The 20991-nt window shown below is 44.1% G+C and overlaps 1 protein-coding gene across 2 annotated transcripts; it reads left to right on the forward strand.

Annotated features, from left to right (window-relative positions):
- The first annotated feature begins 864 nt into the window (after nucleotides 1-864).
- On the forward strand, nucleotides 865-19287 carry LOC140120678 (alpha-1,4-N-acetylglucosaminyltransferase-like). Of its 2 annotated transcripts, none has more exons than XM_072139637.1 (3): nucleotides 865-969; nucleotides 16351-16876; nucleotides 18470-19287. In XM_072139637.1, exons 2-3 carry the CDS (start codon nucleotides 16373-16375, stop codon nucleotides 19049-19051), a joined length of 1086 nt encoding a protein of 361 aa, XP_071995738.1. In that variant the 5' UTR covers nucleotides 865-969; nucleotides 16351-16372; the 3' UTR covers nucleotides 19052-19287. The 2 variants fall into 2 exon arrangements, with proteins under 2 accessions (XP_071995738.1, XP_071995739.1); XM_072139638.1 differs by having other exon boundaries at nucleotides 872-973.
- The last annotated feature ends 1704 nt before the right edge of the window (nucleotides 19288-20991 follow it).

The raw sequence follows: 20991 nt of genomic DNA on the forward strand, positions 1-20991 counted from the left end.
AAGCACACAGAGTCTCCTCTGTGCTTTTTACCCTACAGGTGCGGTGCAACACTGAGTGGGATATCTTTAATGCAGTGCGGCATGCCCTGGGCATGCTACGACCTGCTGTGGTTGGCGGCTGGCGGAACTATAGGCATGACCAACGGTGTATGGTATAAGAGAGTCATATACTATATTTCACAATTGATATTTAAGATGCCACTGGGAATCTGGTTTGCCATGGACCTTGCCTTAAAAATTGTTGTATTTCATGTGTTATTAATTATTTTATCTTTTACAGAAGTGTATTAAAGATGTTTTCAATAAAACTGTGACCATCACCGTTCCAAAGATTTCTGCTGTGTATGGTGTTTTATTTTAGTTAGTAGTGGTAGGCAGCTTTTCTACTCACACTCAGGTGTACACCCCAGTCAGTCATCGCCTGGTCATACCTGTTATCCTCCCCCTCCCCCATACCCATCTCTGACAGAGGTCACTGTCACATTTAGTCATAATCTTAAAAAGACAGTTTAGGAAAAGAATTTAATCATATAATTAATAAGACAATGGGAAAAGCTCTTCTATACTCGCCCACAGGGTGGGGAACATTCTGCGAGTCTACACACTTCACTAGTTCCACTAGTTTCTATGTTTATAGATTACCTGTTTCACAGTTCACAGATTCACAGTTCAAGCGTCTTGTACACACCCTCATGTGACATTTTACTGACAACGTCTACACACCAATACCCAAAACAGCAAGATTTTATTTAAAATAGTTCCCTTTACCTTATTTGTGTAAACAAAGCACATTCTTTTAGGTCACATCATTTCCCTATGGTATGTATGTTATAGCCAATCGAGACAGGTCCTATATAGTGACTGATGACCTGAATGCAAACACCGAAAAATATGACTACCAGTATGTGAAGCTACACATAGTACGAAGGGTAGACGAGAGGCAACACATCTGTGCAGGGAACGTCACTGGTCGGTACGATAGACAAGATATCACATGATTTGTTATTATTGTCTGCATGTATATTTTATGTATTGTCTATATTTTAGTCAGTTTGTATTGTAATATATGTATTTTATGTATTGTCTATATTTTAGTCAGTTTGTATTGTAATATTATATGTATTTTCTTCAAACTATATGTCATTATTCATCTTATATGTAGGTCTAAAATTATTTATAGTGAGAGCAAATATTTTATAAAAATGCACTAAATAAAATTGTTGGAATTATTAATGAATTATTGCAATTATGAATTATTAACCCCCTTACATGACATACAAGAGTCCTTCTCTCTTTACCATATGAAAAGCGAAGCCGAGGCCACGCAAAGCTGTGCAGTGGTTTGCGACCTTACAAGGGTGTTATTAGATACTGCAGTCATCTGTTAAAAATTGGGGTCTTTCACATTTTTTTTACAATGTTACCATAAAAATACATATTATACACTCTTCTAATTAGAATTTGTAGCAAGTAGATTATATTTAGGATTTCCTTTTTAGATTTTTAATACTGTTATTCACATCTGCGTAGCTGGAGATGAGATTTCTATAGATTAATATTGGCCAACAGTAAAAGGATGAAACATTCTGGTTTTTATGAAATTATTCATGATTTTACATGAATACTACGTGTACTTTTTGTAGAGAAGAAAACTTTTCCTTCCACCTCTATGTCCCTTATTAACATTTCAGCATTCCATATTGCAGCTTGTCTGACGACATTTCTCTAGTATTCCTTCTCACGAACAAGTACATTTAGTCCTGAAGTAATTACAGTTTTTGTCATTCACTTCAAAGGATATTTCACTTAAAATAATTCCCCCTTCATAAGAAAGGGGGCAAAATTCACAAAGTTAGCTAGGTGAACTTTTTTAAAGTTAAAAAGTCTTTAAAAAACAAAAGCAAGCAAAAAATGTACAAACTGTCTAAGGACTGGAGACAACGGTAACAGATTTCTCTTATAAGCTTTACATTTTCATATCTTATAAGTCATATCTCTGTTTTGTATTTATTTATTATTTTACTTATTTTCAATGTTCTATTAGATTGGGATATTGATAGACCAGCCTTAACATCTAATCACCGGTTTTTCAGGTTTTGAGGCAGCCATTATAGAGGAGCTTTCACCATTTCACACATGTGGAGATTAGCATACTATTCTGTAGGGTGGCTACACAGATTCGGAGGCACTTTGAATTTTCTTCCTAGTCCTCATGGTTGCGGAGATATCAGTCCCAGTGATTGTTTGGTCAGAGAGGAAGAGTTGTGGCTAGAGGTGGAGGCATGTGTTATGCTAATCTTCTCTCATACTGTCCAATCAGTGGCAAACAGTGTGTGATCTCTCCATGCTCATGTAGATGCTGTGTTTATACATTGTGTTAACATTCTGCTAAAATTTAGTCAACATTGTGTTTACACAATAGAAACGTGAATGAACACAGTGGCCTAAGGTTAGACAGTGCAGAGACAGACTAGACAGTCTTATTCAGCACCATATTTATAAAAGTGTCTAATGCTGGATGATATATCTGTCCTAGTATAAGACTGTCTAGTCCTACTCTGCACCTCCTATTAGTTCGATGACTATACGCCAGAAAGTTAGGAAACAGTTCTGTAAGGTCAGGAGTATTTATGGCACACAGACTTTTTTGGCGTGTGCCACACCCCTTTGCTTAGGCCATGCGCCTAGTCGCAGGAAAGCCAAACAACTGTCTAAAACACTTTATAAATGGGGTGCAGACAGATTTTAAGTGAAAATGAAAGATTAATAAATCTCCCCCAGTCTAATAACAAATACACTGTAAACACAGATGCAAAGTAAATGTCATGTAAATTTAAACTCAATGTAAATGCAAATGTGATGCAAGTGCAATATAAACACAATGGGGCAGATTTACTTACCCGGTCCATTCGCCATCCAGCGGCGGATTCTCCGATGCTGATTCGTGTCTTCCGGCGATTCACTAAGGTAGTGCACTCGATATCCACCAGGTGTCGCTGCTGCGCTGAAGTCCGCCGGAGTTCACCAAGCTAGGCTGGGTGCAGGTAAGTGCGTGTAAAGTGACACATTTTTTTTTAAAAACACAGCCGATGGCCACGCCTCTGATTTTCGTCACGTGCATGTTGGCGCCGATGCGCCACAATCTGATCGCGTGCGCCAAAAACCTGGGTCAATTCAGGGAAAAACGGTAATATTCGGGAACCACGTCGGAAAATCCCGATTCGAGCCCTTAGTAAATGACCCCCAATGCGTTCCCTGAAAGTGCCTTGTCCGACCGAAATGCACTGTGCCGCGATTCACTAATATTGTGGGCCTGATATCCTGCAAGTGTCGCTTCCCCGCTCAGGTCTGACAGAGTTCACCTTCTTCTTCCTGGTGGATGTAAGTGCTTGCTCTTGTGACACAATTTGAAAATTAAATCCCGCGCTCAGTCCGAATCAGTCGGATCGTCCGATGGTACGGCCCCCGATTTCTGTCGCATGAAAGCCAGCCCAGCTGTGCCAAAATCGAATTGTGATCCCGAAAACATCAGAAAATCTGATGAAAGTGTGGCAGCAGACCCTTAGTAAATAAGCTCATTGTATACATCATGTAAATGAAACAGTGTAAACACCATGTACTGTAAATGTAAAGACAAACGCCATGCAAATGCAAACACCACACAGACATAAACGCAAAAGCGATACTAGCAAGACATAAATGGAAATGCAACATAAATACCACGAAAATTCTAATGCAAAGTGAAAACCAAGCAAATGCCACGTAAATGCTAATACATCATAAATGTGACACAAACGTGTGCCAAAACATTTTTATTTCCCAGTGATGGCATTTCATATTCCCTTTCGGTTACTAGGCAGGGGAAAAAAATGTAAAATGCAATTAAATTGTATAAAAAAAAACACATTTGTGCCCATTTCTGTAATCTCAAAAGGGGAAGGGGATACCAAATGTATATCTATTATACATTAAATCATTTAAAAAAATTAAAACCATTTGTCCAAAGATTTTTATTGTGTTATGACACCAATCACTTTTTCATATTTTGGTGTAAGGCACTCAATAAGACATATGACCTTTTGATCACTTTTTATTCCATTTCTTATGTGTTGCTAAATGGCAAAAAAGTGGCATTTCGGACATAGATAAGAACTTTTGGGACATGGCAATATGTAACATGCTTTTGATTTTATTTGTTTATTTATTTTTACATAAGCTCTAGGGAAAGGGGTGGATTTAAATTTCACATTTATTTCTTTTTTAATACTTTTTTTTACACTACATCACCATTACAGCAAAAAAAAAGAAGAAAGAAATAGCCTAGGCATTAATGTGGAGAATACGTGAGTAGAAAAGGGGTTAAGATTAGAGATGAGCGAGCACTAAAATGCTCGGGTACTCGTTATTCGAGACGAACTTTTTCCCGATGCTCGAGTGCTCGTCTTGAATAACGAGCCCCATTTAAGTCAATGGGAGACTCGAGCATTTTTCAAGGGGACCAAGGCTCTGCACAGGGAAGCTTGGCCAAACACCTGGGAACCTCAGAAAAGGATGGAAACACCACGGAAATGGACAGGAAACAGCAGGGGCAGCATGCATGGATGCCTCTGAGGCTGCTTAATCGCACCATTATGCCAAAATTATGGGCAACAGCATGGCCATGACAGAGTGACCGAATGAGGCTAGATAGCATCTAAAACATGCAATAATTGACCCTGACACTATAGGGGACGGCATGCAGAGGCAACGGCAATAGCGGCAGGCTAGAGAGTGCCATGGCGACATACCCTAAATGGACTCAGGCTTCAACAAAGGAGGTGAGCAAGAAGCGCTGAAATGATTTCCTGTGTGAACAAAAGGTTGACGATATATTTAGTCGATAACACAGCATGGTGGCGACATAGTGACCAAGTTTCATAACGTATCTGGTGAAACACCCGAAAAATGAGCCTGACACAGCTCTTTTGATAAAGGGACGACATGTGGAGGCAGCCATGGAGACGACTTCCATGATTAAGAGTGACAGTATGGGGCATTCATATTGCGCTGCTATGATTGCAACTTCAGGTTGCAGCATGGCGGTGACAGATGGGCCGAGTTCCACTATGTATCTGGTGAAACACCTGATAATTCTGCCTGACACAGCTCGTTTGATAAGGGGACCATGTATGGAGGCAGTGAACTAGTAGTAGATTAAAGGTGCTGCAGTTAAAACTATGTTAGTTGGATCTTGGGATGGAGCTGGCACTCTGCTGCCAGGTGAGCTTTCGCCTATCCAAGCCCTGTCTCTCGGCTACTCCCCAAACAACACTTCTAAGAACCTTTTGTATAAGATCAAGTGTAGTAGCGTTCTTATAAGTTTGGGATATGGCGGGTGAGGGGAATGTAAACAGATGCGCAAGAAGCGCTGAAATAATATCGGTAAATTATAAAAGTTTGCCAGTATATTTTGTGGATAACACAGCAGGGTGGCGACAAAGTTAACAAGTTTGATGTGGAAGCCATGAAAACAACCCAAAATTCTGCCTGACACAGTTCGTTTGATAAGGAGAGCATGTATGGAGGCAGCTATATGGACGACTTTTGGAGGCAGCTTGTTAGGATTGGGTAACACAAAAGACAGGGGATAGTGTGCCCTGAGCTTGACCCAACCCCTGTCCCTTCCTATAGCCCCCCCACGCTAAACCGTGGGGCGACTACTTGAAGACTCGAAATACACTGCTAAGTGTGGGAAGGGAAACACACACAGACTGACAAACATAAAACACAAAAGAATGGTTAACTAGCCGGAGTCACAACGAGAGGGTACGTCAATAGCAAAATCAGTAGGCAAAGAGTCAATGTCAAAAACAAGCCGAGGTCAACAACGATGCAGATACAGATACAGAGCAAGTCAAACCTAATGCTGAGCGAGAAGGGATTTCAAACACTGGCACAGGTGACTAATGAGGCTGCAATTTATGCAGCCAGAACCCCACCTCCAGAACCTGATAGGAGCTGGACAACTACTGAGAATTAACCCCTCATGGTGCAGAATAACCAAGCACAATAGCAGGCACCATGCAGAGGTACCACAAGTCAGCAGTTCAGAACACAACTCCTAGACAGCGCGAGATCTTAGCAGCCGCTGCCCGGGACGAGAGGAGGAGTTTGTGCGGACACACGCTGGAGGTTGGAGAACACTGCTAGCACCACCAGAAGAACCAGAAGTACCAGCATTCTCTCCAGCGAACCTGACAGTACCCCTAGATCTCAAAGATGGCTTCTGAGGATAGGCCTGATGAAACAACCTGAGTAACCGCGGAGCATGAACATCTCTAACCGGAAACCAAGATCTATCCTCAGGACCAAAACCTTTCCAGTGGACCAGGTACTGCAGGGAGTTACCTACCCATCTGGAATTCAAGACCTTTTCCACCTCAAACTCCAGATTCCCCTCCACACTAGATGGAGGAGGAGGGTCAGGAAGAGGCAAAACAGGCTCAGCATAGCGCTTCGGGAGACTCTTATGGAAGGTGTTATGAACCCGCCACCCTGCTGGAAGAATAACCTTGAAGGAAACCGGGTTAACAATTTGAGTAACAACAAAAGGACCAACGAACCTGGGCGCAAACTTCAAAGAGGGGACCTTAAATTTAAGATTTTTTGTGGATAACCATACTTTATCCCCCACCACAAACGTATCGGAGTTAGTGCGCCTTCTCTGAGCCTATTGGACCATAGAATTTTGTGCCCTCTGAATATTTTGCTGAACTTGTGACCAGAGCGTGCGCAACTTGGATGTAATAGCTTCCGCCCGAGGAATATTAGAGACAGGCACAGATGAAAAGGAGAAACGAGGATGAAAACCATAATTACAGAAAAAGGGAGAAACCTGAGTGGAAGAACTACAGTGATTATTAATAGCAAATTCTGCCAACGGAAGGAATTTCACCCACTGGTCCTGACTGTCCGAGACAAAGAGTCGCAGATATTGAATCATCTCCTGATTCATTCTCTCGGACTGACCATTAGACTCAGGGTGAAATGCCGACGAGAATGACAAATTAACTTCCAGTTTAGAACAAAATGCTCGCCAAAATTTGGAAACAAATTGAACGCCCCTATCTGACACAATATCATCTGGTATACCATGGAGGCGTACAATATTCTGTATAAACAATTCAGCCAACTCCTCAGCTGAAGGTAACTTTTTTAATGGAACAAAGTGTCCCATCTTAGAGAAACGGTCCACTACCAACCAAATCACAGTATACCCTTGAGATGCTGGCAGATCAGTGACAAAATCCATAGACACGTTAGACCATGGCCTGGTGGGAACTGGAAGCGGAAGAAGAGGCCCCTCAGGACGTCTCCTGGGAGTCTTTCCTTGCGCACAGACGTGACAGGCTTGGACAAATGCGTGCACATCATTATTCATGTGAGGCCACCAGTAACTTCTCTTTAAGAGATCCAAGGTACTCCACATTCCCGGATGACCTGCCAATACTGAGCAATGCGTCTCCTCCAACACTCTCAAACGACAAGAAAGAGGAACAAATAATTTGCCTTCCGGAAGGTCTTTAGGTGCAGATTTTTGTCCTGCTAAAATTTGAGAGGAGAGGTGGGAGGAGACAGCTGCCAACACAACACCTGGAGACAAAATATTACTGTCCGTAGTCTCTGGAAGCTCAGGAGTCCCGAAGCTGTGGGACAAGGCATCAGCCTTCACATTTTTTGACCCCGGTCGGTAGGTGACCACAAAATTAAAGCGAGAGAAAAACAAGGCCCACCTAGCCTGACGCGAGTTCAAGCGCTTAGCAGTATCCAAATATACTAAGTTCTTATGATCCGTGAGCACAGTTATCGGATGAAGAGCTCCCTCCAAAAAGTGTCGCCAGACTTCAAATGCCCACTTAATGGCAAGGAGCTCTCGATTACCAATATCATAATTCCTCTCACAAGAAGAAAACTTTCTAGAGAAATATGCACAGGGTCTGAGTCTGGTGAGAGTGGAGGACCCCTGAGACAACACTGCACCTACTCCAACCTCGGAGGCATCTACCTCTACAACAAATGGCTGAGAGAGGTCAGGTTGAACCAAAACTGGGGCTGACGAGAATGCCGCTTTTAAAGTTTCAAACGCAGAGCAAGCGGCAGGGGACCAATTGTTTGGATCAGCACCCTTACGAGTTAGATCCGTGAGGGGTTTGGCGATCACGGAAAAGTTCTTAATAAATTTCCGATAATAGTTAGCGAAACCCAAAAAACGTTGTAAGGCCTTAAGATTGGTAGGCCGAACCCAGTCCGTGAGCGCCTGAACCTTACTCGGATCCATCTGTACATCAGAGGATCACAGAGGATCACACTTTTCCAGTTTAGCGAAGAGATGGTTTTTGCGTAACCTGGTAAGTACTTGACGGAGATGTTGCTGGTGAGAAACCATATCAGGAGAGAAAATCAAGATATCGTCTAGATACACCACCATAAACACACCGATGTAATCATGAAAGATGGAGTTCATAAACCCTTGAAAAACCGCTGGGGCATTACTCAAACCAAAGGGCATAACCAGGTATTCAAAGTGTCCCAAATGTGTATTAAATGCGGTTTGCCACTCATCCCCTTCTCGGATCCGAATCAGGTTATAAGCCCCTCTGAGATCTAATTTAGAGAAAACTTGGGCCCCAGAAACCTGATTTAAGAGATCCGGGATCAAGGGGAGAGGACCTGAGTTTTTTACCGTTATCTTATTTAATTCTCGGAAATCAATTCACGGCCGTAAACCACCATCTTTTTTCTCAACAAAAAAGAACCCGGCCCCAGTGGGCGAGTCAGAGGGATGGATATGTCCGATTGTCAAACTCTCATCAATATAACTCTTCAGTGCCTCCCGTTCTGGTACCGACAGGTTATATATACGACCCTTAGGTAATCTAGCATCAGGAAGAAGGTCAATTTTACAATCAAACTCCCTGTGAGGAGAAAGGACTTGGGACAAGGGTTTTGAAAACACATCTGAGTAATCAGAGAGAAAACCTGGAAGACTCTGATCTTCGGCCACCACTGTACATAATGAAACTCTGGTCAGGTGATCCTTACAGTGAGGACCCCAGTGAACCAGCTCCAGAGTTTCCCAATTAATTACCGGATTATGGATCCGGAGCCAGGGTAGACCCAGAATGACATTTTCAGACAAGTTTTCCATAACTAGGAAAGAACGCCATTCTACATGCATAGCTCCTACCATAAGTTTTATCTGTGGGGTTTGGAATTTAATCAACCCTGCCTGTAGAGGGGTCAAATCCGCACCCGACATCTGGATAGGAGTGGACAAAGGAATCAATGACATGCAAAACTGAGAGACAAAATTATAATCAATTAATTAGATGCAGCACCTGAATACAAAAAGGCGCAACCAGTGCAGGAAACAGACTAAAACTTAACCGTACAAGGTAAATACATTCTAGACACAATTGGGAGTACCTGAGCTCCTAAGCAGTCCCCCCGACTACTGCTTAGGAGCGGAAGTTTTCCTGCTGCTGCCTCTTGGAACAGGTGTGTATCTGATGATCAGGACTTTCACAGCAGAAACAAAGACGGCGTCTTATTCGATGTTGCTTCCGCTGTGCAGGAGAGATGCTATCCAGCTCCATGGATTCCCATTCTGGATTACCTGGAGACAGACTGGCCGCTGGCTGACAGTCAGAGGACACCCGAGGTGATCGCCTGGATCTTAGGCGACGATCAACTCGGATGACCAGAGTCATAGCATCATCTAATGTCTGAGGCTCGGCATAAGCTAAGACTAAGTCCTGTACTCGGTCTGACAGTCCGGACATAAATTGGTCTTTTAGGGCACAGTCGTTCCATTGCGAGTCAGTCACATACTGTCTGAACTGGGCACAATAATCTTCTGCTGTCCGTTTTCCCTGACACAGAGATCTAAGGTGGGAAACTGCCAGTGCTCGGCAGTCAGGTTCGTCATAAATCTGGCCTAAAGCAGAAAAAAAAGCGTCAAGAGAAGAACGGGATGGAGAGTCAGGTGGTAGAGAAAAGGCCCAATTTTGCGGATCTCCACGCAACAGGGAAATTACCACGCCCACCCTTTGAGTCTCTGTGCCCGAAGAACGAGGACGTAAAGAAAAATAAAGTTTACAGCCCTCCCGAAATGAAAAAAATTTCTTACGGTCACCAAAAAACAAGTCAGGGAGAGGAACCTTAGGTTCAGGCTCGGGTGGCAGTGGATCCTGCGGTGGTGTCTGCCGTGGAACCTGCATAGATTCCTGAATTTGGAGACGGGAAGCTAGATCCTGAACAAGCTGAGTTAGGGTCTGGACCCGAGCGACCACAGCTGACAAAGGCTCCATGGGAGGAGAGAATGTAGCAGGTCGGATACAGGATGCAGACCTATGTGTGGCCAGTGTTTCTGTTAGGATTGGGTAACACAAAAGACAGGGGATAGTGTGCCCTGAGCTTGACCCAACCCCTGTCCCTTCCTATAGCCCCCCCATGCTAAACCGTGGGGCGACTACTTGAAGACTCGAAATACACTGCTAAGTGTGGGAAGGGAAACACACACAGACTGACAAACATAAAACACAAAAGAATGGTTAACTAGCCGGAGTCACAACGAGAGGGTACGTCAATAGCAAAATCAGTAGGCAAAGAGTCAATGTCAAAAACGAGCCGAGGTCAACAACGATACAGATACAGATACAGAGCAAGTCAAACCTAATGCTGAGCGAGTGGAGAAGGGATTTCAAACACTGGCACAGGTGACTAGTGAGGCTGCAATTTATGCAGCCAGAACCCCACTTCCAGAACCTGATAGGAGCTGGACAACTACTGAGAAGTAACCCCTCATGGTGCAGAATAACCAAGCACAATAGCAGGCACCATGCAGAGGTACCACAAGTCAGCAGTTCAGAACACAACTCCTAGACAGCGCGAGATCTTAGCAGCCGCTGCCCGGGACGAGAGGAGGAGTTTGTGCGGACACGCGCTGGAGGTTGGAGAACACTGCTAGCACCACCAGAAGAACCAGAAGTACCAGCATTCTCTCCAGCGAACCTGACACAGCTATTGCGATGACGTGTGGAGGTAGCAATGGAGACAACGTGTGGAGCCAGCTAAGAAGACGACATGTGGAGGCTGCTATGGAGAAAATTTAATTTGGATAGTGCCTGTATGTGGCAGTCCAAAAAAGTTTTCAAACCAGAGGAGCAGGTAGGTGGTCCTCCAGAAAAATTAAATTAATTGAGTGCCTGTATGTGGCAGTCCAAAAAAGTTTTCAAACCAGAGGAGCAGGTAGGTGGTCCTCCAGAAAAATAAAATAGATTGAGTGCCTGTATGTGGCACTCCCAAAAATTGCTTAAAACAGAGGACCGGGTAGGTGGCCCTCCAGACAAATTAAATACATAGAGTACTATAGCTAGAGCCAGTTGGCCCTGGCAAAAAACAACCAGTTTCCTCTGCTTTAGTGTACAAAGAGGAGGAGAAGGAGGACAATGAGGAGGAGGAGTGCATACATTATTCAGGTTGAGCTTCTTTCACCTGGTGGAGAATAAAAATCCGGAGAAATCCAGGCTTTATTCATCTTGATAAGCGTCAGCCTGTCAGCGCTGTCAGTCGACAGGCGTGTACGCTTATCGGTGATGATGTCACCAGCTGCACTGAAAACCCACTCAGACAACATGCTAGCGGCAGGGCAGGCAAGAACCTCCAAGGCGTACAGCGCCAGTTCGTGCCACATGTCCAGCTTTGAAACCCAGTAGTTGTAGGGAGCTGTGTGATCATTTAGGACGATGGTATGGTCAGCTACGTACTCCCTCACCATCTTTCTGTAAAGATCAGCCCTACTCTGCCGAGACTGGGGACAGGTGACAGTGTCTTGCTGGGGTGACATAAAGCTGGCAAAAGCCTTGTAAAGCGTACCCTTGCCAGTGCTGGACAAGCTGCCTGCTCGCCTACTCTCCCTCGCTACTTGTCCCGCAGAACTACGCACTCTGCCGCTAGCGCTGTCAGAAGGGAAATACTGTTTCAGCTTGTGCACCAGGGCCTGCTGGTATTCATGCATTCTCACACTCCTTTCCTCTCCAGGGATGAGAGTGGAAAGATTTTGCTTGTACCGTGGGTCCAGGAGAGTGAATACCCAGTAATCGGTGCTGGAATAAATTCTTTGAACGCGAGGGTCACGGGATAGGCAGCCTAGCATGAAATCTGCCATATGCGCCAGAGTCCCAACGCGCAAGAATTCACTCCCCTCACTGACCAGACTGCCCATTTCCTCCTCCTCCAACTCCTCCAACTCCTCTTCTTCTGCCCATACACGCTGAACAGTGAAGGACTGAACAATGGTCCCCTCTTCTGTCTCGATAACATTCTACTCCTCTTCCTCCTCATCCTCCTCCACCTCCTCCGATATGCGCTAAGAAACAGACTTAAGGGTGCTTTGGCTATCAACAAGGGAATCTTCTTTCCACGTCTCTTGTGACGAGCGCAAAGCTTCCGACTTCATGCTGACCAGAGAGTTTTTCAACAGGCCAAGCAGCAGGATGGTGAGGCTGATGATGGCGGCATCGCCACTGACCATCTGTGTTGACTCCTCAAAGTTACTCAGCACCTGACAGATATCAGACATCCACGTCCACTCCTCATTGTAGACTTGAGGAAGCTGACTGACCTGACTACCAGTTCTGGTGGAAGTTGACATCTGGCAGTCTACAATCGCTCTGCGCTGCTGGTAAACTCTGGATAACATGGTTAATGTTGAATTCCACCTCGTGGGCACGTCGCACAACAGTCGGTGAGCGGGCAGTTGGAGGCGGCGCTGCGCTGCCCTGAGAGTGGCAGCATCTGTGCTGGACTTCCTGAAATGCGCAAAGATGCGGCGCACCTTTCTGAGCAAATCAGATGGATTGGGGTATGTCTTGAGGAAACGCTGAACTATGAGATTTAACACATGGGCCAGGCATGGCACGTGTCAGTCTGCCGAGTTGCAGAGCCGCCACCAGGTTACGGCCGTAGGCCCCGCAATCCTCGGCGTCGGCAATATATGACCAGCCCCAGGGTTAGACTCGGTCCCAGCCTCCACCAAGTTAACCCAATGTGCCGTCGGCGATATATAGTGGCCCTGCCGGCAGCACTCGTCCACGTGTCCGTGGTCAGGTGGACCTTGTCAGAAACGGCGTTGGTCAGGGCACAGATGATGTTCTCTGACACGTGCTTGTGCAGGGCTGGGACGGCACATCGGGAAAAGTAGTGGCGGCTGCGGACCGAATACCGAGGGGCGGCCGCCGCCATGAGGTTTCGAAAGGCCTCGGTCTCTACCAGCCTATAGGGCAGCATCTCCAGGCTAAGCAACTTGGAGATGTGGACATTGAGGGCTTGGGCGTGTGGGTGGGTTGCGCTATACTTCCTTTTGCGCTCCAGCGTCTGGGGTATGGAGAGCTGAACGCTGGTGGATGCTGTGGAGGATCGTGGAGGCTAAGATGGGGTTTTCGCACGGGAGGTGTTTAGGCCGGGGTCCTGGGCAGGGGGCTGACTAGCAGATGACACAGGGGAAGGAGCAGTGGCGTGCCCGGCCGGAGGTGAACGGGCTTGGTGCCATTGAGTGGGGTGTTTAGCATTCATATGCCTGCGCATACTGGTGGTAGTTAAGCTAGTAGTTGTGGAACCCCTGCTGATCCTGGTTTGGCACAGGTTGCACACCACAGTCCGTCGGTCATCCGGTGTTTCTTTAAAGAACCTCCAGACTTCTGAAAATCTAGCCCTCACCACGGGAACTTGACTACGTGAAACATTTGGCGCTGATGCACCAGCTCTGGCCCTGCCTCTCCATCTTGCCCCACCACTGCCTCTTCCAACCTGTTCTGCTATAGGACTCGCCTCCGTCTCAGAAGCACTGTGTTCACCCGGCCTATCAACCCAGCTTGGGTCTGTCACCTCATCATCCTCCGATCCCTCAGTCTGCTCCCCCCTCGGACTTCCTGCCCTGACAACAACTTCACCACTGTCTGACAACCGTGTCTCCTCATCGTCTGACACCTCTTTACACACTTCTTCCACTACGTCAATAATGTCATCATCACCCACAGACTGCGACCGGTGGAAAACCTGGGCATCGGAAAATAGCTCAGCAGCAACTGGACAAGTGGTTTGTGACTGTGGGAAGGGTCCAGAAAACAGTTCCTCAGGGTATGCCGGTTCAAATGCCAAATTTTGCTGGGAGGGGGCAGACTGGGGGAAGGAGGCTGAGGTGGAGGAGCTGGAGGAGTGCTGATTTCGGTGACATGGGTGGACTGCGTGGAAGACTGACTGGTGGACAAATGGCTAGAAGCATTGTCCGCAATCCACGACATCACCTCTTCGCACTGTTCTGGCCTCAACAGTGCTCTACCACGAGTCCCAGTAACTTGAGACATGAACCTAGGGAGTGTAGCTCTGCGGCGTTCCCCTGCTCCTTCATCAGCAGGTGGTGTCTCACCCCGCCCAGGACCACGGCCTCCGACCCCTGCAGTAGTTGGACGCCCACGTCCACACCCTTGTCCTCTACCCCTAGCCCTCGGGTTAAACATTTTCCAAATTAAAGTGTAAACTTTAAAAAAAAAATTTGTGTGTTTATTTATTTTTATTTTAATTTTTTTTTTAAACAAAACGATGCTATCCTATTGCTATGGCTAGTTTCTAAACTACACTGACAGCACACAACTGGATTTTGTGCTGTGCCTGATGACTTTGAGTTATAAAAAGAAATAAAGGTAAAAAAATTAAATCAGCAGACTAATCAAACCCCTAATAAATTGTCCCACTTCGGTGTTTAAGGTGGATATGCGTGTCACTAAGAGCTAAACACAACGGTAGCAAGTCTCCCTGCAAATTACTCACAATATGGTACTAGCTGCACTACTAATGCCAGCAAGCCCAGCCACAAGCAAACAAAAAAAAGGAAAATATAACGCCATTGTAGGCCTAAGTAAGCCGTTGCGGTTCTCCTATGGCTATTTTCTAGCCTACACTGAAAGCACACTGCTTTGCAAGATGACTTTGAGCTATAAAAAGAAATAAAGGTAAAAAAAAATAAATCAGCAGACTCTGCCTAATTCTAATCAAACCCCTAATAAATTGTCCCACTTCGGTGTTTGAGGTGGATATGTGTGTCACTAAGAGCTAAACACAATGGTAGCAAGTCTCCCTGCAAATTACTCACAATATGGTACTAGCTGCACTACTAGTGCCAACAAGCCCAGCCACAAGCAAACAAAAAAAAGGAAAATATAACGCTATTGTAGGCCTAAGTAAGCCGTTGGGGCTCTCCTATGGCTATTTTCTAGCCTACACTGAAAGCACACTGCTTTGCAAGATGAATTTGAGCTATAAAAAGAAATAAAGGTAAAAAAAAATAAATCAGCAGACTCTGCCTAATTCTAATCAAACCCCTAATAAATTGTCCCTTTTTCGGTGTTTGAGGTGGATATGTGTGTCACTAAGAGCTAAACACAACAGTCTCCCTGCAAATTACTCACAATATGGTACTAGCTGCACTGCTAATGCCAGCAAGCCCAGCCACAGGCAAACAAAAAAAAAGTAAAATAAAACGTTATTGTAGCCCTAAGAAGGGCTGTTGGGTTCTTGTAGAATCACTCCTGCCTAACACTATTCTAATATAACACCCTAACGCTTTCCCTGACCAGCAGCAGCTCACTCCCTAGCGGCATCCAGACAGAGAAGGATCCGAGCAGCGCGGGCAGAGGCTAGTCTATTCCAGGGTCACCTGATCTGGCCAGCCAACCACTGCTATCGACGTGTAAGGGTATCACGTCATGCTGGGTGGAGTGCAGAGTCTCCTCTCTTGTGATTGGCTCTGTTTCTGGCCCCAAAAAATCACAACGGCGGGAGATGCCATTTTCTCGAGCGGGCGAAGTATTCGTCCGAGCAACGAGCAGTTTCGAGTACGCTAATGCTTGAACGAGCATCAAGCTCGGACGAGTATGTTCGCTCATCTCTAGTTAAGATATTGTAGGTCAATGATATCAGTTGGGTTGTAGGCTCTCAGAACACCTGCTGATTGGGTCTGGGTCGGTGGGGCCATTGTGTGGTTTCTTAAGGGTCCTACTTTGTAGGGGCATTTCAACTGAATCCCCGGTAGGTGAATTGGACAAAGCCTGAACCTCCTGTAAACAAATGATCAGCAGGGGTCCCTGGAGTCAGACAAAACTAAATCTTATAATGATGACATAACTATTACTAGGCTATTCATATTCTGATCCTAAAACATAAAAATGTCACTGGTTGTATTATGTTTATTTAAGTTGATCAATCTGTGACTACTATAAAGTTCTTTAAGGAATATTACCTATTGTTTTGCAGTTGGACAACATATGCTGCAGAAATGTTAAACTCAATAAGGATAGCAGCCTTCTTGCTTCTGATGGTCACCCTCGGCTTCTTTTATTCTACTCAACGTACATTTTTAACCTCAGTAGGAAATCAATTACAAGGATTTATAATAAAGGGAAAAGTGTTTAACTTTATAAATGGGTGGTCAAATAATACAGAAGTGTCAAGTGTAGAGGAAAATGTGTCAATGAAAACCACAAATACTCCTCCTCTCAGGACGCCTTCTGAAGTATTAAAAGAAGGTAACGGGATCATATTTTTGGAATCAACGGATCGAATGAAACTTCCTCCATTAGTTTTATGTGCTGTAGAGTCAGCAGCTCGAGTCTACAAAGACCGACCAGTGGCCTTCTTCATGAAAGGATTGAATGATACCAACACTGAAGAACTAAAGAGACTTTTCCCAACGCTCTCATCCCTGAGTAATGTTTACTTCTTCCCCTTGAAGTTTGAGGAATTATTTACTGACACACCACTTCAGTCATGGTACTCAAAGGTAAAGTACAGCAAAAACAATATTTGTCCTAGTAGTCATTTAGTAAATGTGAACATATACACATCAGACTTCCATGGCCTTAGCAGTGTGTGTGATGTGCAGGGGGAAACGAATGTATCAGCTAATTTTAATGTAGGTGGTGACCTTTGATATTACTATTACTATAGTATTATATATCTGTGAAGGTTTTAAATAAAGACATTTTTTTTCTGTCAAAGCAGATAAACAAGGTTTGAGGTAAACATGGTTCTCTACAGATTCAAGATAAACAGGATTCTGAACAGGTTCACTGTACACAGGGTTCCAGGCAGGTTCAGGGTACACAGATATCCAAATAGGTTCAGAGTTCACAAGTTCCAGACAGGTTCAGGGTACAGGTTCCAGGTAGGTTTCTTAGAACCCAAGGTTCCAGACAGGCTAAGGGTACACAGGGATATACTGGTCTCTGGCTCAACTTGGGGGTACAAAAGGTTAAAAACAGGCCACAGTTCACACTGAGTTGCTAGGTTAGTGGATCAGGTGAGGATACAGGGTTTTCAAGAAAAAATTGAATTCACTAGGCTAAAAACGAGTGTGGTCAGTTTTTCCTTAACCAATCTCCAGGAATTAGCCGAGAGTAAAGAAAATCTGACACAGCTGAAAGTTGTTTAAGGCTACAAAAAAAAACTTATTGTTTCATAGAACTCGGACTGAACTCTGAATTAACTCTGAACACACTCTGACCAAACTCTAATCTAACACACACAATTTTCACTGACCATAGCCAGCACAGTATGTGGCCAAAAGTCTACAAGAGGCTTGGTTGCTACAAATTTGAAATTTTTCCCAAAACTAAGAGTTCAACCCCTGAGAAAAAAAACTCACAACACTTTTCCCCACCAAACTCTACAGTTTGCATAATTCTGTCAGGCAGGTAAGATTGTAATAGTTTTCTCCAAACCCATATTCATCCATCAATCTGTCTTATAAAGAAGTACATTGGACAATTTGCACATAGCAAATCTCGGGTGGTAGGGAGAATGTCCTGGCTTGTCCCATCTCCTAGTCCCTGCCCGGGGAACGGCAGAGATGAGTGGAGGTAGCAGTAGCTGAACCGGCCTCCCCTGGTCCCTACTGTGCACCTCTAGCGAGTGGGCTACAATATGAAGGGAGATGGAGGACAGGAGGCCACTATATAAGGGAAGATGGAGGAGGCCACTATATGAGGGGAGATATAGGAGGAGAGGCGGCCACTATATGAGGAAAGATGGAGGAAGACAGGAGGCCACCAAAGTGAAGGGAGGATACAATTTAAAGATGGGTATTATATGTTTCTAAGTTGCATTAGGGGGTATTATATGGGTTGTTGAGGGGGGGGGTTGGCCACAGGAAGGGGGTATGATACTATCTGGGGGCCAATAAGGTCAGGGGCTTTTTGTCCCTCTTTCTCTAGCGCAAAAGTTGTGAGGTATGTTCTCATTGTAGATGTGATACCTGGGATGTAGCTGCTTAGCCATGAAAACTCATGTTATGAAGTTCTTCTGTTTCTGCGCTATACACCTCAGTATATAATTCAGTTGGCGGTCAGTGATATGTTTTCATTTTGACTTTCAGATTAATCCGCAGCAGCAGAGTTACTGGACTCATGTCAGTGCTGATGGCTGCAGATTAGTTCTGATCTGGAAATATGGTGGCATATATTTGGATACAGATGTCATCTCTATTAGAACCATTCCTAAGCAGAACTTCATCGCTGAAGAAAATTCTCAATCCTCCAGCAATGGTGTTTTTGGATTCTCTCCTCATCATCTTTTCACCCAGAAATGTATGGATGGCTTTGTACAAAATTATAACAGCCAAATATGGGGACAACAAGGTCCAATTCTTTTTACCCGTGTGATAAAAACTTTTTGTGATCTACCAAGATTTAATGATAAGGAAGATGCTATGTGTGGAACAATCGACATCTTAAACCCTCAGCGGTTTTACCCTATCTCTTACCCGGCATGGAGAAGGTATTACGAGGTTTGGAATAAATTACCTACTTTTGAAAACTCCTATGGATTGCATTTATGGAACTACATGAATAATGGAAAAATATCTGTGGTACGTGGTAGCAATGTGTTAGCAGAACATCTCTATAAAACTTACTGTCCGTCCACATATGAAGAAATTCTTGGGCCAACTAAGCAATGAACTTTAAACATTGTGTATGTTGTCTTTTTGTTAATATTGTGTAAATTTGTGTAAATTATGTAAAGAAACATGGGGACACCCATGGTGTAACTAAATTATCATATCCTACATAAATTACATTTTCATAGACTTTCTTATTTAAACCCTTTAAGGACCATATAGTTTAAAATTTTTTGCGTTTCAATTTTTTACTCCCTGTCTTAAATTTTTTAAACTTTTTCGGTTACAAAGTTGTATGAGGGCTTTTTTTTCATATTCCATGCCGCTTCCGTATGTCATTATTGAGGCACGTGATAATATCTTCATTGCTACCATATTGGGGGCTGTTTTCCTTTTTTTAACTGTTTTTAAGATCCCCAAGGGTGCTTTACTCTTTGGAGGTCTGATCTTTCCCACCATATACTAAAATAATACAGTATTGCAGTATGTTGAGAATTTGCTTGGAATCTATAACAGTATACCTCTTTGGCAGCAGCAGGTAATTGGTTAATGCCGCATTTGGTGAGCAGTATGTATATTGCAGCCGAAACCCATCATGTATGAAAAGGGCACAGCCGGTGCGCCCTCTACATAAATCCTTAATGGCTTTATGACGTACATGTACGTCATATTGGGGCAGATTTATCAAGCAGTCTGAAAGTCAGAATATTTCCAGTTGCCCATGGCAACCAATCACAGCTCAGCTTTCATTTCACCAGTGCTCATGAATATTTTAAAGGGGAGCTGTGATTGGTTGCCATGGGCAATTGGAAATATTCTGACTTTCAGACTGCTTGATAAATCTGCCCCAATGTGTTAAGTGGTTAAATACGCAATTTACTTTTTGCAGTAATTTTAGATAAATCACTGTACCATATTTTTTGAACTATAATATGCACTTTTTAGTAGGTCCACTCACCCCTACCTGCCATCAGCCATCAGCAAGAGGATGAACCAACAGGGAATTTCTTTACTCATAGTGCTGTGCCCCCATACCACTATTGCCAATGTTGAGTGCTGGGGCAGAGACCTGGTTGAGCAGACCAACCCGGTAACTGAACCGTGTCACTCCTTGCCTCTGCAATTTCACCCTAGTGGGGTAAAATATGGTGACAGATTCCCTTTAGCTATTCAGCTTGATGAAGTACAAAGATTGCTACTGTAATTTGCACAATTTTTTTCTAAAATATAAAAAATTACTTATAAAGGATTAGTTATGCTTTAAGTATTAGGGATTGTCTCTAAGTCTGTACAGTTTCTATGTCAGTTAGATATATTGTGAATTGTTGGACCAGAGAAATCTAAGTGTAGTCTAGCTATATTTGTTCACTTTGGTTCCAGTTGGGTTTGAGATGCTCCAGCCCCCTCACTGCCCCTCATGTTAGCTCACCATTGAAACTGTCTACACATAGCCTGCAGAGGTAGCAGCACATGGTTGCTGAAACTCTGTATGCAGCAATCACAACATGGGTGGTGATTGGTTAAAGTTTTTCTGCACAGTGAACCTTCCTTTACTAGCAGCTATATAAGCAGGAGGTAAGCCTGACTGTCTATAGTGTACCTGTGCACTAACCTCTCTGTAGGCTGCAAAGTAAAAAAAAAAACCTTGAAAACTAGAAAAGCATGTACTACAGCAGAACTTCAATTATCATGAGGACACTGTGTACTGCCAGGACCAAGAGGATGGGGCATTTCAGGAAGAGGATGATGATGACTAGGAAGACACCACATCATCACACTACTCTCTCTGTAGGGGTTATGCTGTGGTGAATGTGTGTACTAATCTTTCTGTATGCTGTGAAGTGAAAAAAAACTTATATGAAGGACACTGTGAACTTCCAGTACTAAGAGGATTGGTATTTTAGCAAGAGGATGATGATGGCTAGGAAGAGATTATGTTTTCAAAAGGTTTAAAGCATATTTCCAATTTCATAATGATTTTTACTAATTTGTCATAAGTA

Source organism: Engystomops pustulosus, chromosome 3, assembly GCF_040894005.1.
Source record: "Engystomops pustulosus chromosome 3, aEngPut4.maternal, whole genome shotgun sequence".
NCBI lineage: Eukaryota > Metazoa > Chordata > Amphibia > Anura > Leptodactylidae > Engystomops > Engystomops pustulosus.